Here is a 17,582-nt window from a genome sequence, read left to right as displayed (position 1 = left end):
CCCCCCCTTTCCCGTGATCCCGGCCCCCCTGGAGCCCCATTCCCGCCTTTCCCAGCTCCCAGACCCCACTTCCCTCAGCCCCGGGGACCCCCGGAGCCCCTTTGGTGGGCGCAGGGACCCCCTGGATCCCCCGTCCCGCCTCTCCCAGTCCCTTCCTTGAACCTCGGACCCTTCCCGGCTCTCCCGGTTCCGTTTCCCGACCCTCGGACGCCCCCAGACCCCCAATCTCTGCGTCCCCCCAGTTCTCCACCCCCTGTGTGTCCTGCGGGGGGTCCTGGGAGGTCCCGGGGGGTTCAGGGGAGTTCCCAGGGTTTCCTCTGTCCCCTCCCCGCGCTCCCCCCGGTCACTTTCGCGTCTCCCGAGCTGCGGCTCCGGGACCGGCCCGGGGAGCGGTGACTGCCCCCGGCACCGGGACCCCCCTGACCCGCAATTCCTGGGCACGGGGACCCCCCGAGCTTCCATTTCTGGGCGAGCCCCCCGTTCCTGGGCACCGGGACCCCCCTGAACGTTCATTTCGGGGCACCGGGACCCCCCTGAACCTCCGTTTTCAGGGACCGGGAGCCCTTGAACCCGGGAACTCGGGAAGGGACCCCCTGGACCCCAATTCCCGGGGACCGGGACCCCCTGAACCCCCATTCCTGGGCACCGGGACCCCCTGAACCCCCATTCCTGGGCACCGGGACCCCCTGAACCCCATTTCCCGGACACCGGGAGCCCCTGGACCCTGATTTCCCTGCACCAGGACCCCCCCGAGCCCCCCATTCCTGTGAACGGGACCCCCCTGCACCCCCTTACCCGGCACTGGGACCCCCTGCCCCCCTTCCCGCCATCCCGCCCTTCCCAGACCCCAGACCCGCCCTTGTCCTTCACCTTCGCACCCCCGGATCCCCCAAATTTCCGTGTCCCCCCCAGTTCTCCACTCCCGCCGCTGTTAGGGGGGGTCCCGGGGGGGTCCCAGGCGGTTCTCAGAGGGCTCCAGGGGGTCGCAGCGGGGATCCAGAGGGATCCAGAGGAATTCCCAGGAATTCCCCGTCCCCTCCCCCCCCGCGCTCCCTCTTTCCCGCCTCTTCCGCGTCCCAACCTGCGAGACCGGGATCTGCCCGGCGACCGGTGACGTCACTGACAGTGCTGGTCACCATTGGCTAGCCTGGAATAGGGGAGCCAATGGCGGGGCCGCAGGCGGGGCTGGGGGCGGGGCCGGGGCTGGGGCGTGGCCAGATTTCCGAGCAGTGTCCCAGCGGAGCGGAGCGATGGCTGCAGCGCTGGGGCTGGGGGGGCTCCTGGCGATCCTGGCGATCCTGGGGGGCCCTGGGGGCGCCACGAGAGGTGAGTGGGACCCCCCGAAACCGGGACCGCCCCGAACCGCAATTCCCGGGCACCGGGACGTCTCTGAACTTCCATTGCCGGGCACGGGAACAGCCCCTGAGCCCCGGTTGGGGTCCGGTGACCCCCCTTGAACCCCTTCCCCGGCACCGGGACCCCCCTGAACCCCGTTATCCGACACCGGGACCCCCCTGAACCCCGTTATCCGGGACTGGGACCCCCCTGAACCCCGTTATCCGGGACCGGGACCCCCCTGAACCCCGTTATCCGGCACCGGGACCCCCCTGCACCCCGTTATCCGGGACCGGGACCCTCCTGAACCCCGTTATCCGGGACCGGGACCCCCCTTCACCCCGTTATCCGGGACCGGGACCCCCCTGAACTCCGTTATCCGGGACCGGGACCCTCCTGAACCCCCATTTCTGGGCACCAGGACCCTCCTGCACCCCGAATTCCGAGAAGGAAACTCCCCCTGACCCCCCATTCCAGGGCACGGGGACCCCCCTGTTCTCCCTTCTCCAGCACCGGAACCCCCCCGCACCCCGTTATCCGACACCGGAACCCCCCTGAACCCCGTTATCCGGCACCGGGACCCCCCTGAACCCCGTTATCCGGCACCGGGACCCCCCTGAACCCCGTTATCCGGCACCGGGACCCCCCTGAACCACCTTATCTGGCACAGAGACCCCCCTGTACCCCATTTCTGGGCACCGGCCCCCCCTGAACCGCCGTTTTCGGGCCCCGGAACTCCCTTGAACCCCGAATTTTGGGAAGGAAAGTTTTTGGGCACTGGAACGCTCTTAAATCTGAATTTCCGGGCACCGGGATCCCCCCGCACCCCGTTATCCGGCACCGGGACCCCCCCGCAGCCCCTTTTCCGCCTTCCCGCATTTCCCAGACCCCACACCCGCCCTTTTCCTCGGCTTTTGGACCCCCCAGATCTCCCAAATTTCCGTGTCCCCCCAGTTCTCCATTCCCGGCATTTCCTGGAAGGGCATTCCAGGGGCTCCCAGGGGGTCTCAGCGGGGATCCAGATGAATTCCCTGGAATTCCCCTTTCCTCCCGTTTCGCTTTCGCGTCTCCCAAACCGCGATCCCGGGACCCGCCCGCCGCTCCCAGCCCCAGCCCCCCCTTTGCCGTGACCCCGGGCCCCCCTGGAGCCCCATTCCCGCCTTTCCCAGCTCCCAGACCCCACTTTCCTCAGCCGCGGGGACCCCCGGAGCCCCTTTGGTGGGCGCAGGGACCCCCTGGATCCCCCGTCCCGCCTCTCCCGGTCCCTTCCTTGAACCTCGGACCCTTCCCGGCTCTCCCGGTTCCGTTTCCCGACCCTCGGACGCCCCCAGACCCCCCAATCTCTGCGTCCCCCCAGTTCCCCACCCTGTGCCTGGGGGGTCCCAGGGGGTCTGGGAGGTTCCTGGGGCTCGTGGGGGATCCCTGGGGGGATTCTGGGCGCTGGGACCCCCCTGAATTTCCATCCCTGGGCACGGGGACCCCCCTGCACCTCCTTCTGCTCTACACCCCCTTTCCCATCCATCCCACCTTCCCCGATCCCCCTTTTCCTTCACACTGAGACCCCCTGGACCCCCATTCCTGCTTTTCTCGGCCCCCAGCCCCCCTTTCCTCTGCATCACGGACCCCCAAGCCTCCTATTCCCAGGTCTCCCCACCTTGTGACCCGTCTTTCCTTGGCACTGGGGACCCCTGGACCCCATTCGTTCCCCTTTCATTGATCCATGAGCCCTCAACCCCCCAAATCTCCGTGTCCCCCCAGTTCTCCACTCCCTGCGTTACCTGCATGTGGCAGTGTCGGAGCCCGGCCCGGGGGTCCCCCAGTTCATGTCTGTTGGGTTTGTGGATGGGATCCCCATCACACGGTACGACAGCGAGTGGGGCCAGGTGGTGCCACTGACACAGTGGATGAAGGACGGAGCCGAGCCGGGATATTGGGATAGAGAGACCCAGACTGGTGTGCAGAACCAGCACTGGTATGCCACGAACCTGGAGATACTGCGGGACCGGTACAACCAGAGCAGGGGTGAGTGGGGGATCTGTGGGGCTGGGATGGGATCCCTGGGGCTGGGATGGGATCTGTGGGGCTGGGATGGGATCCATGGGGCTGGGATGGCATCCATGGGGCTGGGATGGGATCCATGGGGCTGGGATGGGATCCGTAGGGCTGGGATGGCATCCATGGGGCTGGGATGGGATCCGTGGGGCTGGGATGGGATCTGTGGGGCTGGAATGGGATCCATAAGGCTGGAATGGGATCCATAAGGCTGGAATGGGATCCTTGGGGCTGGGATGGGATCCATGGGGCTGGGATGGGATCCATAAGGCTGGAATGGGATCCATGGGGCTGGGATGGGATCCACGGGGCTGGGATGGGATCGATGGGGCTGGGATGGGATCTGTGGGGCTGGAATGGGATCCATGGGGCTGGGATGGGATCCATGGGGCTGGGATGGGATCTGTGGGGCTGGGATGGGATCCGTGGGACTGGGATGGGATCTGTGGGACTGGAATGGGATCCATAGGGCTGGGATGGGATCTGTGGGGCTGGAATGGGATCCATGGGGCTGGGATGGGATCCATAGGGCTGGGATGGGATCCATGGGGCTGGGATGGGATCTGTGGGGCTGGGATGGGATCCATAGGGCTGGGATGGGATCCATGGGGCTGGAATGGGATCCATGGGGCTGGGATGGGATCCATGGGGCTGGGATGGGATCCATGGGGCTGGGATGGGATCCATGGAGCTGGGATGGGATCCATGGGGCTGGGATGGGATCCGTAGGGCTGGGATGGGATCCGTGGGGCTGGGATGGGATCCGTGGGGCTGGGATGGGATCCGTAGGGCTTGGATGGGATCTGTGGGGCCGGAATGGGATCCATGGGGCTGGGATGGGATCCGTGGGGCTGGGATGGGATCCGTGGGGCTGGGATGGGATCCATGGGGCTCGGATGGGATCTGTGGGGCTGGAATGGGATCCATGGGGCTGGGATGGGATCCATGGGGCTGGAATGGGATCCATGGGGCTGGGATGGGATCTGTGGGGCTGGGATGGGATCTGTGGGGCTGGGATGGGATCCATGGGGCCAGGTTTGGATCCATGGGGCTGGGATGGGATCCCTGGGGGGCTGGGATGGGATCCCTGGGGGGCTGGGATGGGATCTGTGGGGCTGGGATGGGATCCATGGGGCTGGGATGGGATCCATGGGGCTGGGATGGGATCTGTGGGGCTGGAATGGGATCCATAGGGCTGGGATGGGGTCTGTGGGGCTGGGATGGGATCCATGGGGCCAGGTTTGGATCCATGGGGCTGGGATGGGATCCATGGGGCGGGGATGGGATCCATGGGGCTGTGATGGGATCTCTAGGTTTTGGATGTGGATTCACAGGGCTCCAGGAGGCTGAGATGGGGATCCATTAGGATGGTGTGGGGTTTCTTGTGACCCATGGGCTTGCAACGTGGACCCGTGGGGCTGAGATGGGATCCGTGGGGCCAGGTGGGGATCCATGGGGTTGGGATGTGGATCCATGGGGTCCATGGGGCTGGGATTTGGCTCTGGGGGTCTCCATTAGACTCTGGGGCTTCACGGGGCTGGGATGGGATCTGTGGGGCTGGGATGGGATCTGTGGGGCCAGGTTGAGATCCATCCTGTGGGGCTGGAATGTGCATCCATGGGGTCCATGGAGCTGGGATGAGGCTCTGTGGGGCTGGGACACAATTCCATGGGTCTTTGTGGGTACAATCCCCACAGGTCTCCACACATGGTTGCGAGTTAGTGGCTGTGACCTCATGTCTGATGGGAGCGTCCATGGATCCTCCCATTATGGCTACGACGGGCGGGATTTCATCTCCTTTGATCTGGGATCCGGGAGATTCGTGGCGGCCGACAGCGGTGCTGAGATCACCAGGAGGCGCTGGGAACAGGACGGGACCGAGGCTGAGAGACTGACAAATTACCTGGAGAACATCTGCCCAGAATGGCTCCAGAAATACGTCGGATACGGGCAGAAGGAGCTGGAGCGCAAAGGTGGGTGGGAATTTGGGATTTGGGAAGGGTGGATTGGAGAACACGGTAACTCCTGTCAGAATTCCATGGGCAGATCTCACCCCCATCAAATTCCAGTGGGAAATCATGGGTAGACCTCCCCCCCATCCCATTCCAGTGGGAATTCCATGGGAATATGTCATCTCCATCCCATTCGTGAGGGAATTCCACGATCAGATCTCCCCCCCATCAAATTCCAGTGGGAAATCCATGGGTAGACCTCCCCCGTATCCCATTCCCATGGAATTCCACGGGTAGATGTCCTTTTCGTCCCATTCCGGTGGGAATTCCACGGGCAGATCTCACCCCCATCCCATTCCCATGGAATTCCATAGGCAGATCTCACCCCCATCCCATTCCAGTGGGAATTCCATGGGCAGATCTCACCCCCATCCCATTCCCATGGAATTCCACGGATGCACCTCACCGTTATCCCATTCCAGAGCCCCCTGATGTCCATGTGTCCGGAAAAGAGGAACACGGGACGCTGATCTTGTCCTGCCACGCGTACGGATTCTATCCCAAGACCATCGCAGTCAACTGGATGAAGGGGGAGGAAATGTGGGATCAGGAGACGGAGTGGGGCGGGATCGTTCCCAACAGCGACGGCACCTTCCACACCTGGGCCAGGATCGAGGTGTTGCCGCAGGAGCGGGAGCAGTACCGGTGCCGGGTGGAGCATCCTGGAATGCTGGAGCCCGGGATCTTCGCTTGGGGTGAGGCTGGGAATGTGGGGATTGGGAATTGGGAATTCCCAGATGGGGATTCCCCTTCCCCTCCTCACCATCCCGCGTTTCCCAGAGCCGACACCTGGCGGGAATCTCACCGTGGTGGTCGCCGTGTCCGTCATCGCTGTCATCCTCATCCTCATCCTCACTGTCCTCATTGGATTCTTCGTCTGGAAGCGCCAATCCGGTAACACACGGGATGGGGGTCGGGAAGGGGCACGGATCCACCCGGCACCGTCCAGGAATCCTGTGCCGCTGACCCTGATCCCACTGTTTTTCCACAGGGAAGAGGGAGAAGAAGGGATACAACATGGCAGCCGGTGAGTCCCAGTGGCGGATCCAGCTCTGGATCCCCTCTGTGCGGATCCCAGCATGGATCCTGGGGTTAATCCTGGTGTGTGATCCGTGCTGGAATCTCATGGATCTTCTCTTTCTGCAGGAAAAGATTTGGAAACCAAAGGCTTGACCGCAGGTGTGGAGCGGGATCAGGGTGGGATTCCAGAGGGGGATCGGGGCAGGATGGACGGACTGGGATCAGGGAGGGATTCTGGATCAGAGCAGGGGTCCGGAGCGGGATCAGATGGAATTGGAGAGTGGGATCAGGGCTGGATTCTGGAGCGGGATCAGGTGGGATGGATGGGGCACGATTGGTGTGGGATGGGTGGAGCGGGATCAGGGCTGGATTCCGGAAAAGAATCAGGTGGGATGGATGGAGCGGGGTTGGAGCAGGATGGATGGGGCGGGATCAGATTAGAATTCCAGAGAGGGATTGAGGCAGGATTGGGGTGGGATCAGGTGGGATTCGGGATCATCTCCCACTCTCCATGGGCTCCAGCCAGGTCCATCCTTTGCGATGGGGACGGGGACAGGGTGACACCGTGACCCTCTCTCATCCCGGCAGGAATCACCGCCTGAGCGATCCACAGAGCTGGATCCAGCCCCTCCCTCTTCCAAGGAAAACTCAGAGCTGCCGACAGAGCTCATCCCGCTGCTCCCACCCACCCCACAGCTCCTGCCAACGGATCAATTTCCCATTTTCCAATGTTTTAAAGCCAAGAACGACGATTGTTCCCAATGCTTTATTTCTGGTGTGAAATTATCCTGCTTTGGGCAATAAATCCTGCTTGGGCAATTGCGGAATCCCTGGAACCCCTCAGGGGAAAATCCCGGGTCTCGCCTTGGAGGAATACACCGCAGAGTCTGGAAGAGAAGTCTTCTCCCCGCGGTGCCCTGTGACACGGTGTGACCTGCCCCAGGCTGGTCTCCCCTGTGCTCCCAATTCCCGCGGTTTCTCCTTTCCCTGGCCATGGTGCCCCTGGTGACCGTCCCGTTGTCCCCAAAGGTCTCTGCCCTTTGCCCTGCCCTTTGCCCTGTCCCCGTGCCCTCAAACCCTTGGTTCCTGACCTCTGTTCAGGCCTGTGCACAGCTCGTGGCCCGACCTTTGTTCCCGATCTCCCTTCGGCGTGCTGGAATGAACCTTTGCCGGAATTAATCCTGCCAAGGCCCTTCGGCCTCTCCTTGCTGAGCTCAGCCGTGGCGTGTGCGGGGCGTGGGCTTGACCGCCTCGCCTGAATTCCCCCCAGGTGGCTTTTCCACAGGAGATGGTTACTGGGAACCGGGCGGCAGCGACCGCCATCTAAGCCCACAGTGCTACAGGCAATAAATCCCCGTTCCCTCCTCCAGTGTCCGGCAGTTCCTCTCTGGGAGTCAGGAGTGGGAATGGGGATGGTGGGGACAGTGGGGACGGGGATGGGGACACCAGGAGCAGGGTGGGGACACCAGGAGCAGGTTGGGGACACCAAAATCAGGGTGGGGACACCAGGAGCAGAGTGGGGAGAGCAAAATCAGGTTGGGGACACCAGGAGCAGGTTGGGGACACCAAAATCAGGTTCGGGATACCAGGACTGTGATGGGAACACCAGGAACAGGGGTGGGGACACGTGAAGGGGTCAGGGGACACCAGGAACAGGATAAGGACACCAGGAATAAGGGTGGGGACACATGAAGGGGAATGGGGATGCCAGGAGCAGGATGGGGACACCAGGAGCAGGGTGGGGACACCAGGAGCAGGGTGGGGACACATGAAGGGGAATGGGGACACCAGGAGCAGGGTGGGGACACCAAAATCAGGTTGTGGACACCAGGAGCAGGGTGGGGACACCAGGACTGGGATGGGAACACCAGGAGCAGTGTGGGGACACATGAAGGGCAATGGGGACGCCAGGAGCAGGGTGGGGACACCAGGAGCAGTGTGGGGACACCAAAATCAGGCTGGGGACACCGGGACTGGGATGGGAACACCAGGAACAGGGGTGGGGACACATGAAGGGGACAGGGGACGCCAGGAGCAGGGTGGGGACACCAGGAGCAGAGTGGGGACACCAGGGGCAGGGTGGGGACACATGAAGGGGACAGGGGACACCAGGAGCAGGGTGGGGACACCAGGAGCAGGGTGGGGACACATGAAGGGGAGCGGGGACACCAGGAGCAGGATGGGGACACATGGAGGGGAGCGGGGACACCAGGAGCAGGATGGGGACACATGGAGGGGAGCGGGGACACCAGGAGCAGGGTGGGGACACATGGAGGGGAACGGGGACACCAGGAGCAGGGTGGGGACACCAGGAGCAGTGTGGGGATACCAGGAGCAGGATGGGGACACCAGGAGCAGTGTGGGGACACCAGGAGCAGTGTGGGGATACCAGGAGCAGGATGGGGACACCAGGAGCAGGATGGGGACACTAGGAGCAGGGTGGGGACACCAGGAGCAGGGTGGGGACACCAGGAGCAGGATGGGGACACATGGAGGGGAGCGGGGACACCAGGAGCAGGGTGGGGACACCAGGAGCAGGGTGGGGATACCAGGAGCAGGGTGGGGACACCAGGAGCAGGGTGGGGATACCAGGAGCAGGATGGGGACACCAGGAGCAGGGTGGGGACACCAGGAGCAGGATGGGGACACCAGGAGCAGGGTGGGGACACCAGGAGCAGGGTGGGGATACCAGGAGCAGGATGGGGACACCAGGAGCAGGATGGGGACACCAGGAGCAGGGTGGGGACTTGCCGGTCACACCCAGCTCCATCCTCCGGGATTCATTTCCCGCTCTGTGTCCCATCCCCGGGGTGTCCCCAGGAGGGTTTGGCTGTGTCGGGCTCCTGGAGGGGCAGTGGGATGGGGAGTGGGACCTCGTTGTCCCCAAAGGTCCTTGAGTGTCCCGAAATCGGGGCTCGGGATCTCAGAGAGGTTCCCTGGCCGTGAGAGGAGAGTGACCGTGACCCTGCCCGGGTTTGTGTTTTCGGGTCGATTTGTGGCGGTTTTTGGTTGATAAAAAACTGATAAAAAGCCACCCGGGGGTGTGGCCAAGGCTACGTGGGGCGGGGCCTTGGGAGGGGCGGGGCCAGAACGCGGAACTGAAAGGTTGAAAGGGGAGGAGCAATGAGAGGAGAGCGCAGTGGGCGTGTCCAGGAATAAGGGGCGGTGCCTAAAAGGGGGCGTGGTCAACCTCTGGGGTTCATCCTTTCCCCCTCCCACCCAAACCGCACCTGGGCCCCCCAAACCCCACCTGGGACCCCCCAAACCCCACCCGGGACCCCCCAAACCCCACCTGGGACCCCCCAAACCCCACCCGGGACCCCCCCAAACTCCACCTGGGACCCCCCAAACCCCACCTGGGACCCCCAAACCCCACCCGGGACCCCCCAAACCCCACCCGGGACCCCCCCAAACCCCACCTGGGACCCCCCAAACCTCACCTGGGACCCCCCCAAACCGCACCCGGGACCCCCCAAACTCCACCTGGGACCCCCCAAACCTCACCTGGGACCCCCCAAACCCCACCTGGGACCCCTCAACCCCCCCCCCCCCCCGGGACCCTCTAAACCCCCCTGGGATCTTCCCAAAAAACCCAAAACACTGGGGACACGGGGATGGGGACTGGTGGCACTGGGACAGGACTGGGGACACTGGGAGAGGACACTGGGATGGGACTGGGGACACTGGGACAGGACTGGGGACACTGGGATGGCACTGGGGACACTGGGACGGGATTGGGGACACTGGGATGGCACTGGGGACACTGGGAGGGGACACTGGGATGGGACTGGGGGCAGTGGGCTGGAACCGGGTTGGTGACACCGGGACAGAACTGGGGACACTGGGTTGGTGGCACTGGGCTGGAAGTGGTGACACTGGGATGGGACTGGGGACACTGGGACAGCACTGGGGACACTGGGATGGGACTGGGGACACTGGGATGGGACTGGAGACGCTGGGACGGGATTGGGGACACTGGGACGGGGACACTGGGATGGGACTGGGGACACTGGGATGACACTGGGGACACTGGGACAGCACTGGGGACACTGGGATGGCACTGGGGACACTGGGACAGCACTGGGGACGCTGGGATGGCACTGGGGACACTGGGACAGCACTGGGGACGCTGGGATGGCACTGGGGACACTGGGATGGCACTGGGGACACTGGGATGACACTGAGGACAGCGGGCTGGCACCGGGCTGGTGGCACTGGGCTGGAAGCGGTGGCACTGCCGCGTCCCCGGTGCCACCTGCGCGCTGTCCCCGTGTCCCCGCAGTGTCGCTGGGCGTGGCCGTGACCCGGCGGAGGGGGCGGGGCGATGACATCACAACACCACGCCCATTCCCGTGCCGCGACACTTCCCGGTGTGTCGCCGAGTGCCGCTCCAGGCGTGTCCGCACCCCGCCAGTGTCCCCAGAGTGTCCCCAGAGTGTCCCCGGAATGTCCCCGGCGGCCCAGGAGCCCCGCGGGGTGCGACAATCCCGGCGCGGGGGGGGGCGGGAGGGGACGGGGGGGGACACGGCGGGTGGCAGAGGGGATGAGGAGGGTGGCAGGGGGTCCTGGGGGGGGGTTGGACGGTCCTGGAGGGGTTTGGGGGTCCCAGGTGGAGTTTGGGGGGTCCCAGGTGGCGTTTCGGGGCTCCTAGGGGGGTTTTGGGGAGTCCCAGGTGGGATTTGGGGGGATCTCAGGTGGGGTTTGGGGGTCCCAGGTGGGGTTTGGGGGGTCCCAGGTGGAGTTTGGGGGGATCTCAGGTGGGGTTTGGGGGTCCCAGGTGGGGTTTGGGGGGTCCCAGGTGGGGTTTTGGGGGGTCCCAGGTGGAGTTTGGGGGGATCTCAGGTGGGGTTTGGGGGTCCCAGGTGGGTTTTGGGGGGTTCCGGTGGGGTTCTGGGGTCGTGGAGGCGTTTGGGGGGTCCCAGGTGGGGTTTTGGGGGGTCCCAAGTTTGGTTTGGAGGGTCCCGGTGGGGTTTTGGGAGTTCTGGAGGTGTTTGGGGGTCCCAGGTGGCGTTTCGGGGCTCCTAGGGGGGTTTTGGGGAGTCCCAGGTGGGGTTTGGGGGTCCCAGGTGGGGTTTTGGGGAGTCCCAGGTGGGGTTTGGGGGTCCCAGGTGGAGTTTGGAGGTCCCAGGTGGGGTTTTGGGCGTCCTGGTGGTGTTTGGGGGTCCCGGGTGGGGTTTGGGGGTCCCAGGTGGGGTGCGGGGGGTCCTGGGAGGATTGGGGTCAAAGGGGACAGCAGGGGGGTGGCAGGAGTGGAGAGCAGGGGGTGGCAGAGTGGACAAGGGGGTGACAAAGGGACTGAGGGGACAGCAGAGCCCTGCAGGGAGGGGACAAAGGGGACCCCAGGCAGGCACAGGGGCCACCCCAGGAGACCACGATGTCCCCGCCACCTCCCCTGTCCCCTCCCCAGGTGCTGCAGGCCCAGGTGGACGTGGCGGCCGCCCTGGGCGAGCTGGTGGCCGTTGTGACCGCGCCGCGCAGCGACGTGCGGCTGTCCGTGTCCCCGGAATCCCTGCACGCAGCCCTGAGCGAGTTCACCTGGACCCTCCGGGACGCCCTGGAGCACGGCGCGTTCACCTGTGTGGCCCTGCCCGCCCTCGCGGCCACACCGAGGCTCACCTGGGCCGGCGTGAGAGCCGCGCTGCGCGCCTGGCGGGCGTCCGCGTCGCTGCTCTTGAAGAGCTCCGTCCGCCTCATTAAGGAGGTCACCGGGCTCCTGATCACCTGGAAGGTGACGGCCGTGGTGGTGGCCACCGGGCGGGCGGGGGCGGCCACCAGGAGGGGACGCTGGCTGGAGGAGGCCCTGAGGCTGCTGGGGCGCGTGGTGGCCGCGTGCGAGAAACTCAGCGCGTTCCCCTGGGAGCTGCTGTACCGGCTGGGGTACGTCGAGGGCCTCCTGAAGGGGACACAGGAGGCGTCCCCCGCGTCCATCAAGGCCCTGGTGGCGGCAGTGGCCGAGGTGGAGCGGCTTTGTGAGGCCAGCCGCTGCCTGGCCACGCGTGACCTGCCGGCGACACTTTGGGACGTCTACAACCTCCTCTCGAGGCCTGGCCCTGCTGGCCCCAGTGGCCCTGGTGGCCCCGTTAGCTCTGGTGGCCCCATTAGCTCTGGTGGCTCTGTTATCTCTGGTGGCCCCATTAGCTCTGGTGGCCCCGTTATCCCTGGTGGCCCCATTATCCCTGGTGGCCCCATTATCCCTGGTGGCCCTGTTATCCCTGGTGGCCCCGTTATCCCTGGTGGCCCCGTTCGCCCTGGTGGCCCCGTTATCCCTGGTGGCCCCATTATCTCTGGTGGCCCCATTATCTCTGGTGGCCCCATTAGCTCTGGTGGCCCCGTTATCCCTGGTGGCCCCATTATCCCTGGTGGCCCCGTTATCCCTGGTGGCCCCGTTATCTCTGGTGGCCCCGTTATCCCTGGTGGCCCCGTTATCCCTGGTGGCCCCGTTATCTCTGGTGGCCCCGTTATCCCTGGTGGCCCCGTTATCTCTGGTGGCCCCGTTATCTCTGGTGGCCCCGTTATCCCTGGTGGCCCCATTAGCTCTGGTGGCCCCGTTATCTCTGGTGGCCCCGTTCGCCCTGGTGGCCCCGTTATCCCTGGTGGCCCCGTTATCTCTGGTGGCCCCGTTATCTCTGGTGGCCCCGTTATCCCTGGTGGCCCCGTTATCTCTGGTGGCCCCGTTATCCCTGGTGGCCCCGTTATCTCTGGTGGCCTCGTTATCCCTGGTGGCCCCATTAGCTCTGTTGGCCCCATTAGCTCTGGTGGCCCCAGTAGCCCTGGTGACCCCGGTGGCCGCTCGGTGGCCAAGCGGCGACAAGAAGCCATTGAGGACACCCCAGGCCCGTGTAAAAAACAGCGCACAGCGCCATCGTGTGGCGAAACAAGTAACAGCATCTCAATGACAGGAACACCTGAACAACCTGAGGATACCTGGGGAAAACCCGAGCCCTGTGCCGTTTGTGACACCGCCGGCCGCCTCGTAATCCGCCCCCACTTCTTACCCCCAGGGACACGGTGCGAACTGGCGACTTCCAAACTGACATATTCTTTCAAAAACTCTTGCCACAGAGGCATCGCCGTAGGGGTCACTGGTGTTTCAAAAAAAAGACAGGACTTTCTGATTATAGGCAAGGACAGGAAGAGAACTCTTGGACTCACATTATTCCAGCCGTCGTTTCAGCAAATTTTAACGAAGAGCTGAGAGTCTTCGCTCTTGTTCGCAAGGCCCCGGTGGTAATTCAACCAAAAACACCAATAGCTGTTGCTATTGCACTGCCAATGAATAGAAATGAGCGAGCTGGATACGGAGAAATGCCTTCTGAGGGCTTTAGCCCTCATGTCCGTTGGGTAAAACGTGTCACCGGTGAACGGATAGAGCTGACGTGCAGTCTGACACACGTGGGGTCCGGCGAAACGGTGGAGGTTACAGGCATGCTGGACACGGGGGCGTGTGTCACCGTGGTTTCTCCTGAGGTCTGGCCGAGCAACTGGAAGCTGATGGCAGAGGAGCGTCGCCTCAAAGGGTTTGGAGGAACTGCAGTGTGTCATCCGAGTGAATCCGTGATTACTGTCACAGGTCCCACAGGAAAGGCGGCGACCACCCGTCCCTTGGTGGGGAAGGAGCTCTGGGACAGTGTGGGGGAGAGACGTGTTGTGCCAGTGGGAAACTAAAGTAGAAATGGGTTTGTGATGGAAACCACAGCGACGCCTGCCGCTCGTTGTTAGGCTATCAGTATTGGGTTATCGGTATTAGGTTATCAGTATTAAGTTATTATGGAAAACCAATCGGCCCGTCTGGATGGATCAGTGGCGCCTCGAACAGAAAAAATGGAATGCGCTCAAAAAATTAGCGAACGGCTACAAAAAAAAGGCCACATCAAACCCACGGACAGTCCCTGGAATTCCCCAGTTGTTTTCATTCAGAAGAAGACTCGCGTGATTCCTGGAGATCGCTTCACGACTTGAGGAAGATCAACAAAGCGGTAGAGGACGTGAGGCATTTACGACCTGGATTTCCTTCTCTCTCAGTGATTCCGAGAGACTGGCCTCTTGTTGTCATCGGCTTCAAAGTTTGGGGGTTTTTTATCATTCCGGTGGATCCAGAGGATGCTCCTGGATTTTCCTTTTCGGTTCCAGCCATCGACAGAGGAGAACCACTGCAAAGGTACCGCTGGGTGTTTTTGCCGCAAGAGATGAGAAACCGTCCCACAGTTTGCCAATATTTCGTGGCACGAGCTTTGATTCCAGCCCTGACAAAAACACCCGTGGCTTTTGGAGCCGTTCACCTTTAAAAATGACGCCCCATGAGTTTGCAGGAGTCCACGGCCCGTTTGCAGTTGTGGGAAAAGCTGCCAATGGGAACGACTTCACGGTTTGCAGAATTCCCCGGGCGGCTGCGGATCCGTGACGTGGGACTTGTGTCAGTGTCTCCATGGGAGTTCTGAGAGCGGCTCCTCTCCCTGAGAACCGATGAAAGATTATTTTAGAGTGGTGAAACTGACTGAAAATCCCAGGGTTTGTCTCTTTATGGTGTCAGTGGGGAAAGCGAACAGTTGTGGCGGGAGGAGAAGTGTTTTAAAGGTTTCATTTTCATTCGCGTTCCTTTCTTTTAGTGTTTTTTAATTAAACTTTTATACTTTTAAAGATGTGGGCCTGCTTTGCTTTTCTCCTAATCTTATCTCACAGCAGAAGAGAGTAAATGATTCTGGTGGACACTCAAACCACTGCGCCAAAACTGGGAAACAAAAATCCGCGAACGTGAAACCACTACCGTGTGAAAAGAAGAGATCACCTTGACTGGGCTTTGCAAAATTCACAGGATTTGCAGAACGCGTTGTTAAATCACTCAAGTGTTTGTTCCATTCATCGCCCAGGCCGCAAATTCTTGCACGCAAAACCGGATTTAGAGAAAAACCCTTGTCTGAGTGAAGAGCCTTTGAGTGCTGTAACTCTCTTCACGGACGGATCGGGAAAAGCGCACGAATCAGTCCGAGCGTGGCAAAACCAAGCAAATAAAATTTGGGGAATCAGATGATATTCAAACCGTAGAGGGCTCTCCTCAGGTCGTTGAATTGGCCACAACCCCTCCAACCTGCCCCCATTTTACCCGTTTAGCATTTCATTACTCCTTGTAGATTAAATTTCCTTGGTGGCGCCTCATGTCCCATTCTCTGATTACAGAAGGATCGATAAATTCTTCCTTTGGAGCTCTGGGGTCTGTCGCCGTTATCTTCATCCCGATAATCCAAGAATGTGGGGAATTTCCCGATGATAATTCCCGTTCTTTCTGGGTTAGCCACAAAAAGCATCTTGCATCACACGGTTTCTATTTGAATATTGTGCTGCAACCTAGAAATACATGTTCATCACATCACTAAGCCCTGTTAATAGCAGACAATTAAAGAAATTATATTAATACAGCAAAACCTTCCCCCGTTATACACACAGCATTCATTTTAGTTTGTGCGAGAAGCCAATTTTATAATACGCGTTTGTAACACGGTGAATCCTCCTCGCAGCCAGCAACAGCTCCAATTAAGCAACAATTAAGCAATTAAGTCCTCTCCTGATGCCGGAAACGAGAGAGAGCGCATCGGCCCCCAGCCCTGTCGTTTACCTGCCCCCAAGACTCTCGGTATCTTCCCGCTCCGAGAGAAAACTCCCCGAGACAAAAGAATTGTAGCCAGGTGCTACAACTCCTCTCCTTCGGCCACTTTGCCCTTTTGAAGGACCCACAAGTAGCCAGTAGTTAGGTTCCTAGAAACTTATGGGCAAAAACTCTGTAAGTAAAAGAGAAACAAATGTAACCGCCAGCGGCAGAAAAGTGCAGGGAGCCGCCATTTTGTTGTATGGAAAAGTGCAGGGAGCCGCCATTTTGTTGTATGGAAAGGCACAGGGAGCCGCCATTTTGTTGTACAGAAGGTAAAACAATGACATCACACATGACATCATCCAAGTGTTCCTTATCCCCTCTGGGGGATATCTGCTGTTAATGGGCCACCAAGGCACACCAATGACATCACGCATTACATCATCCCAGTGTCCCTTATCTGCTGTAAATGGGCCCTTAAGGCTCACCAATGACATCACGCATTACATCATCCCAGTGTTCCTTATCCCCTCTGGGGGATATCTGTTGTTAATGGGCCACCAAGGCTCACCAATGACATCACGCATTACATCATCCCAGTGTTCCTTATCCCCTCTGGGGGATATCTGCTGTTAATGGGCCACCAAGGCACACCAATGACATCACGCATTACATCATCCCAGTGTTCCTTATCCCCTCTGGGGGATATCTGCTGTTAATGGGCCACCAAGGCTCACCAATGACATCACGCATTACATCATCCCAGTGTTCCTTATCCCCTCCGGGGGATATCTTCTGTTAATGGGCCACCAAGGCTCACCAATGACATCACGCATTACATCATCCCAGTGTTCCTTATCCCCTCTGGGGGATATCTGCTGTTAATGGGCCACCAAGGCTCACCAATGACATCACGCATTACATCATCCCAGTGTTCCTTATCCCCTCTGGGGGATATCTGCTGTTAATGGGCCACCAAGGCTCATCAATGACATCATATGTTACATCATCCCAGTGTCCCTTATCTCCTGTAAATGGGCCCTTAAGGCTCACCAATGACATCACACATTACATCATCCCAGTGTCCCTTATCCCCTCTGGGGGATATCTGCTGTTAATGGGCCACCAAGGCTCACCAATGACATCACGCATTACATCATCCCAGTGTCCCTTATCCCCTCTGGGGGATATCTGCTGTTAATGGGCCACCAAGGTTCACCAATGACATCGCACATTACATCATCCCAATGTTCCTTATCTCCCCTGGGGGTTATCTTCTGTTAATGGGCCATTAAGGCTCACCAATGACATCACACATTACATCATCCCAGTGTCCCTTATCCCCATCCGGGGGTGTATCTTCTGTTAATGGGCCACCAAGGCTCACCAGTGACATCACACATTACATCATCCCACTGGGAGATGCTCCACCCAGTGGGAGGAGCCAAACCGTTCCTACCCAGATAAAAACTGAGACGTAGGAACACCAGGAACCCTGTTTTTCCACTGGATTCCCGAAGGAAGACCGGCCCCATCTCGCCATTACTGGACCCATTTTTAACAGGACCATCTCTACTCAC

General features: G+C 60.9%; 1 protein-coding gene across 1 annotated transcript; it reads left to right on the top strand.

Moving 5' to 3' along the window:
* The first annotated feature begins 1,225 nt into the window (after positions 1 to 1,225).
* On the top strand, positions 1,226 to 7,784 carry LOC136304521 (class I histocompatibility antigen, F10 alpha chain-like). The gene is made up of 8 exons (XM_066208041.1): positions 1,226 to 1,326; positions 3,094 to 3,357; positions 5,085 to 5,360; positions 5,822 to 6,094; positions 6,180 to 6,293; positions 6,391 to 6,426; positions 6,546 to 6,578; positions 7,008 to 7,784. The coding sequence occupies exons 1-8, from the start codon at positions 1,251 to 1,253 to the stop codon at positions 7,019 to 7,021; spliced, it is 1,086 nt and encodes a 361-aa protein (XP_066064138.1). The 5' UTR covers positions 1,226 to 1,250; the 3' UTR covers positions 7,022 to 7,784.
* The last annotated feature ends 9,798 nt before the right edge of the window (positions 7,785 to 17,582 follow it).

The sequence above is a fragment of the Chamaea fasciata genome, unplaced genomic scaffold (assembly GCF_029207755.1).
Source record: "Chamaea fasciata isolate MVZ Bird 193981 ecotype frontalis unplaced genomic scaffold, bChaFas1.0.hap1 SCAF_104, whole genome shotgun sequence".
Classification (NCBI taxonomy): domain Eukaryota; kingdom Metazoa; phylum Chordata; class Aves; order Passeriformes; family Sylviidae; genus Chamaea; species Chamaea fasciata.
This window is presented reverse-complemented; position numbering and strand designations above follow the sequence as displayed.